This window comes from Aegilops tauschii, chromosome 1 (genome assembly GCF_002575655.3).
Source record: "Aegilops tauschii subsp. strangulata cultivar AL8/78 chromosome 1, Aet v6.0, whole genome shotgun sequence".
Taxonomy (NCBI): domain Eukaryota; kingdom Viridiplantae; phylum Streptophyta; class Magnoliopsida; order Poales; family Poaceae; genus Aegilops; species Aegilops tauschii.
In genome coordinates, this window is record NC_053035.3 from 414,836,477 (window position 1) to 414,843,560 (window position 7,084).

Below are 7,084 nucleotides of genomic sequence, written 5' to 3' on the forward strand. Positions count from 1 at the left end.
CTCAGTGCTGCCCGTCCAAAATTCCTCAAAAATAAATTAATTTCACGCATGACACCGGCCGGCCAGCTTGCCTTGATATTTTATGCGCGATTGAGGTAGGCCTTCATTCGCAGGGATAGCGAACCCGTCAATCAACTAGCTTCGTTTGCTGAAACAAGTTTGGGTCCGTCGACTGATCCAAATTTAATTTTCATCGACTGATCCATAGTCAGTCCATTAAAATAATCTTACGATTCAAAGAGGCCCTTAAAGATGAGAAACAATCTAAGATGTCCAATTAAGATCAGTAGAACTCAATCAAAGTTAACTGCGACACCAATAATATATAAGCAGCCAAAGAATTTGAACAGTCAAAACAACCAATTACAGTACATGCATGAAAGTCGAACGAAAATCACAAATAGATGACCTCAGGCTGTGCAAAACTAAAGCGCACAAACGAATTAAATAACGCAACACCGTGATGATTCATGGATCGATCAGTGGTTGACGACCCTGCACTTCCTCCTGATTTCGCCTTGCTTGCCGGTCTTCACATCGATCGCTCCCATCTTGATCATGGCCTTGTTAAACTTGGCCTCCCACTGCCCGGGGATGTTGGCACTGTCGCGCACCATCTGCGTCGTCGCCGGCGTCGTAAGAAGGGCGGCGTCCGATGTGAACAGCACCTTGTGCGCGAGGACGTTCTTGTAGTACTGGTTATCGAGAGCGTTGGGGGTCACCACGTCTTGGTTCACCGTGGGGTCGTTGGCCGTGCTCGGGTTGGCGGGGCACCTCCTCCTCAGGAAGTTGGCGAAGCCACCGTCGATGTCGGAGGTGACGGCGATGCGGTTGGAGACGAAGGACGAGCAGTGGGAGACCCCGATGGTGTGGGCGCCGGAGAGCACAACCATGTCCTCGGCGCTGAGGCCCTTAGCGGCGAAGCTGGCGACGAGCTGGTCGAGGTTGAAGAATGGTGGCGGCAGGTTGTCGAGGGCCTCCGTGGAATTGGAAACGCGGCCGTCGAGGCGGCCAGCCGGCATGTTGATCTTGACCTTCATCTTGCTAAGGAAGTAGGCTGCGTCGCGGCCGGCGAAGGCGACGATGTCGGCGCACGAGACCACTCCAGGGCACGCCTTCTCGACGGCGTCCTTGGCCGCGTCGATCACCTCGAAGCCGCGCAGGCTGGGGAAGTTGGGAGGGCTCAGCTTCTCTGGCTGCGGGTTGGTCGGCGTCGGGTCGAGGAGGACGGAGCCATCACATCCCTGGACGAAGCAGTCGTGGAAGAACATGCGGATGAGGCCGGCGCCGATGCCGGCGTTCTTGTAGACGAACTTCTTCACCTCGTCCCTCACGATGGCCTCCACGCGGGGGCATGTCTTCTTGTAGTAACCCACCTCCAGGCCATGGCACGCCGCCGACGACAGCAGCAGTACGCATGCCAGCGCAACAGAAAGCTTAAGGGAAGCTGCGGCCATTGTCTCTCTTCTCAAGCTAGCTCTTAATGAATTTAGCCGATGTGTACCAGAGAGTGTGTGATTTGATGTGGGCTATAGGAGCAGATGGGATGAGGTGATGGAGTTCGTATGTGGAGTGAAGGGCTACTTATACATGCATGCAAGAGTTCCAATCCACGGTGCACTTGATAAACAATGGATGTGGGCTAGAGCAACTTGACATTGACATTGTTAGTTTTTTTTTTGCCAATAGTTAGTTAGATGGATGTGTGTCATGCACATGCATGACAATTAGTGGAGTAATAATTGATCAGCATGCAGTGATCTAGCTGTTATAGAATATGGAGGCTGCTGGATTAGCTTAATTAACCCTATGTTTTCTTCGATAATAGAGAGAACTCATTATTTTTCCTCTCTTCATTTATCCCTCCCCTCCTAAATATAAGTCTTTTTAAAGATTTTAATATGTGTTGTATGATCTGCTGGTTGCTCCTGGAGGACCTAAAGCATCTATAGCCGTTGGTAAATCCGGCCCCTCAAACGCCCGCGGACGCGTTTGGCCACGTCAGCAAGCACAGGTCGGGCACTCCTAATTTAGATGCGTTCACATTCGCGTATTTCGAATTCGGCCCCTCATATCCATGCAACACATGCACGTACGAAAATAAACCTACGTAAATCAACGAACTAGCGCGAAATCTAGTTGAAACGGGCATAATTCTAGCATAAACAATCATCGGATCACCAAAAGATGCAGTTTCAATTGGACAGTACCCTAAACATATTATAAAAAAGACTTAATTCAACGGGGAAGGGCGGAGGAAATCACCATTTCCTTGCCGCCTCCTGAGGGAGTCCTGGATTAAGGGGTCCTCGGGCCGTCGGCTTGCTGCATATGGATCGGACTGATGGGCCACTAAGGGCCCGAGCTGGAGTGCGGGTCTGTGTACGGATAGGAGATCTTCGGAGTCGACGTGTCCTCCAAGTCAAGATTAGGCGTGATCTTTCCTTCCTTGTAACCGAACGTCTGTAACCCTAACCCTACTGGTGTTTAAATAAACCAGGAGGTTTTAGTCTTTAGGGCTAGAGCAACATCCATCACCCCATCAACCTAGGGTTTAGCTCGCCTGATCTCGTGGTAGATCGACTATGTAACCATATCATACACATCAAATACAATCAAGCAGGACGTAGGGTTTTACCTCTTCGAGAGGGCCCGAGCCTGGGTAAACACCGTGTTCATCGTCCCTTGTTCCCCATTGATCCTAAATCCACAGCTCGGGACCAATACCCGAGATCCGTTGGTTTTGACACCGACACCCCCTTCCCCTTGCGGTCGGTGGTGCTGCTTTGGCCTTTGGTGTAGGCGTCGGCCACCGGTGGGTCGTCATTTTCATTGTCGGAGCTTGAGCCATCGCCAGAGTCGTCCGACAGCTCCATGTGACTACCGGCAAGCCTCCGGAGCAAACGTTCCTACTTCTCAGCGTGCCTTGCCTCCTTCGCCAACGCCTCACGCTCTGATAGCTCAATAGCGAGCCATAGCGTTTTGGCGTTCTTCCGCCGCAGCCGTTGCGCATCCGTCTCCACTGTTGTCAGGGAGCGCCGAAGGACGGACGCAATGAGCGCGTCCTCGTGATCGACCGGCGCGCGCGCGAGTGCCCGGCGCCTCGCGGACGCGTGCCCACTTCCATGGCCTCCTTCACGCATTGCTGCTCACGCCATGCGGCCCGCGCCTCTAACTCGAGCGTCCTCGACCGGCCCAACACCGGCGAGGGCACAAGCATCCAACAGTACCCGTGGACGCTCAGTTAGGGATGGCAATGGGTACCCATTACCCGCGTACCCGGTGGGTAAAAACCCTATTAGGGTAAGGGTATGGGACAAAAAGTTATCCATGGGTACGTAAATAGGGAAATCTCAAACCCATCAGGTATAGAGGGTACGGGTATGAGATCATATAACCCATACCCACATACCCATGTACCCTTACAGAATCAAACAAGTACGGGAAAAATACCTCTACCATTTGTTGTTAGTTTGTGAACTAAAAATGTATGACTATGTAATACTGTTTATGACTATGTGTTGATGTGTTGTTGTTTGCAAAAAGGTATTGTGTTTATAAAATGCGGTGTGTTTATGATGTGTTGTCGTTTATAAGTATGTATTGATGTTATAATGTGTTGTCGTTTATAAATTATGATTGTATCTTGTTGTTTATGATTATGTGTCACTTAAATTGATGTTATGCAAACAGGGGTATTTCTACCCGCGGATACCCATTTACCCTTTCGGGTGACGGGTATGGGAATTTTTTTTACCCACTAGCGGGTATGGGTACGGGTGATGGGTAAGCTTAAATAGGATGGGTAAGGGTATGGGATGGCTCCACCCGTACCCAAACCCTGCGGGTGCCATCCCTACGCTCAGTGGACAGGGTGGCGGCCGAGCGGCGTACCCGGATTGGGGCGGAGTGGGTGGAGCTCTCACCGCTGATGCGCGCCGGACGGGACGGCCCGACAACATCGACCGTACTGCAATGGCAGGCAAAGGGGGGCGGCGCGTCGCTCTGTGAGCTGCCTCCACTGTTGCCGCCCAGATCTAGATGGTCGGGAGTGGTGCAAAGCAATGCGTAGAGTGGGCGCATCGACGTCGCTCTCGTCGCCATTGGAGCTAGAGCCACAGTGGTCATCCGCCATGAATCGGATTGGGAAGAGAAGAGGATGGATTGGGAAGAGGAGATGGCAAAGAGAGTGGAGCGGACTGAGGTCTAGGGTTCATCAGAGGGGATATATGTGGGGTCAGGATGGGACGGCTAACGTGGCGAATGCGCTAGGCTGCCCCATATTTGGACTGGATATGAGTGATGCCGGACAACCCGGACGTTTGAGAACGGTTTAAGGCGTCTGGATGGGTCAATTTTTGTGACCGGTCATTGACCTGTCAGCCCGCTCAGACTTTTAAGGCGTGTTTAAGGCAATCGGCTGTAGATGCTCTAAGTGAAAGCAATTAACTACTCTCACCCGCGCATCCCAACAAATTATTTATCTTCGATACACAATCTCTAATTGAATCAACAGTGGAGATTAAAATGTCTCTTTTCGATTGAGACGTGTGACACCTTGTAAGAATGCATATTCTTAAGCAACGAAAAATGAAATAGGAGAGAGTGGCGGTTGATTCCCTCCGGGATAGTCCCAACATATAGGGAAACACAACTTAGTAACATGCCTGGGACAACCCAAGTCCGTTCTAGGCGGCCCACTTGGCTAGGCACAAACCAGGAGGCCCACTTGGCAGGGTCGTTAATGCACCGTCAAGACGAGCAGTATAACCCCCTTCGTTTCAAAATATAGTGCGTCCTCGGTTTCCGCGCTTCAACTTTGACCATAAATTTAACCAATGAGACCGACTGCAGCAGGAGCAAAAATTATATTAATGAATTCATATTCAAAAATAGTTTTCAATTATATAATTTTTGCTCCCGCCGCAGTTGGTCTTGTTGGTTAAATTTATGGTCAAAGTTGAATCTCGAAAAGCATGGGCACGCCATATTTTGAAACGGAGGGAGTAGTTTTTTAAGGGATGGTATATCATACTAGTATCATGCATATGATACTAGTGTATGATACTATTTTCATAATGCTTAGTGTAATAAATTAGTATCTTGGATTGCCTTATTTTATTTATTTATTTATTTTGTGGGGAAATTGGGAGTTTTATTTCTTAGGTAAAAGGATTACAATTAGATGTCAAGAGCTCCTCCATATAAGGGCAACCTCTAACCCAAACAGCAATACACGACTCCATACGACTGTAATTGCCAAACAATCTGCTATCCTATTATGAAACCTCATAAGCTTTTGTATGACACAAAGTAGTATGATATTTAATGTTATACAGTATCACGATTGATAACACATCCTCTATTTCATCATTTAATTGTGTGTCATATTGTGAAAAAAGTCTAATTGGTATGTATGATACCACTTTACCACGTCGCACTTAATTATGATACTCTCATTACAGACAGCATGTACAGCGTCACCACGTTGCACTTAATTAAAAGTAACACCACACGATGAATGTGTCTTTTCCTTGCGGCAAAGGATCAATGTGTCACTGCCACGACCTGGATGATTTGGCCGTTGTATGATCATAGCCTTGCCAACCCTATATAAGGCAAGGTTAGGGCACCCACGCGGCATGTGTAGAGACACACATACCAACATTATACTCCCTCCGTTTTTAAATATAACTTTTTTTAGACATTTTAAATGGACAACAACATTTAGATGTATATAGATATATTTTAGAGTGTAGATTCGTTCATTTTGCTCTGTATGTAGTCACTTGTTGGAATCTCTAGAAACACTTATCTTTGGGAATGGAGGGAGTATATGTTATCCTTGTACTTCCTTTGGTCTTTTTTACTCTGCATATTAGATTTTTTCCAAGTCAAATTCTACAAAGTTTGACTAAATTTATATTAAAAAATATCAACATCTGCAATACAAAATATGTATACTATGAAACTGTTGGGAAACGTTGCATGGAAAACAAAACAAAATTCTACGCACACGCAAGATTTATCCATGGAGATGCATAGCAACGAGAGGGGAGAGTGTGTCTACGTACCCTTGTAGACCGTAAGCGGAAACGTTTGTTAACGCGGTTGATGTAGTCAAACTTCTTCGCGCTCCAACCGATCGAGTACCAAACGTACGGCACCTCCGCGTTCAGCACACGTTCAGCTCGGTGACGTCCTCGCCTTCTTAATCCAGCAAGACGGCGAAGTAGTGGATGAGTTCCGGCAGCATGGCGGCGTGGTGACGGTGGTGGTGATGCTATCTCCGCAAAGCTTCGCCTAAGCACTACGAAAATATGACCGAGTGACTAAAATGTGGAGGGGGCGCCGCACATGGCTAAGCTGAGCCCTCCCAAGACGCGCCCCAAGTAGGACCGAATCCTACTTAGACTCTTGCCCTTGCCCCCCCCCCCCCCCTCTCCCTTCCATATTTGCTTCCGGGAGAAAGGAAATGGGGCGAGAGAAAGGAAGGCTTCTTATGATGTGTATTACCGAGAGGGCCCAGAGATACCTCTCCGATACTCGGAGTGACAAATCCTAATCTCGATCTATGCCAACTCAACAAACACCTTCGGAGATACCTGAAGAGCATCTTTATGATCACCCAGTTACGTTGTGACGTTTGATAGCACATAAGGTATTCCTCCGGGAGTTGCATAATCTCATAGTCAAAGGAATATGTATTTGACATTAAGAAAGCAATAGCAATAAACTGAACGATCAATATGCTAAGCTAACGGATGGGTCTTGTCCATCACATCATTCTCCTAATGATGTGATCCCGTTATCAAATGACAACACATGTCTATGTTTAGGAAACTTTAAACATCTTTGATCAACGAGTTAGTCTAGTAGGGGCTTATTAGGGAGACGGTATTTGTTTATGTGTTCACACATGTATTTAAGTTTCCAATCAATACAATCTTAGCATGAATAATAAACCTTTATCATGAATAAAAATATATATAATAACAACTTTATTATTGCCTCTAGGGCATATTTCCTTCAGAAACCACATTTCACAATGAATCTAGCAATATTTTTGGCATTGTGAATGTTG

General features: G+C 47.5%; 1 protein-coding gene across 1 annotated transcript; it reads right to left on the bottom strand.

The window, feature by feature from the left end:
- Positions 1-282: 282 nt before the first annotated feature.
- Positions 283-1,546, bottom strand: LOC109747293 (peroxidase 2-like). Its single transcript, XM_020306374.4, has one exon. It carries the CDS (start codon positions 1,455-1,457, stop codon positions 480-482), a length of 978 nt encoding a protein of 325 aa, XP_020161963.3. The 5' UTR covers positions 1,458-1,546; the 3' UTR covers positions 283-479.
- Positions 1,547-7,084: the final 5,538 nt, after the last annotated feature.

Bases quoted from the DNA above. Each gene is read 5' to 3' on its own strand.
- LOC109747293 (XM_020306374.4), bottom strand. From the start codon at position 1,457: ATGGCCGCAGCTTCCCTTAAGCTTTCTGTTGCGCTGGCATGCGTACTG.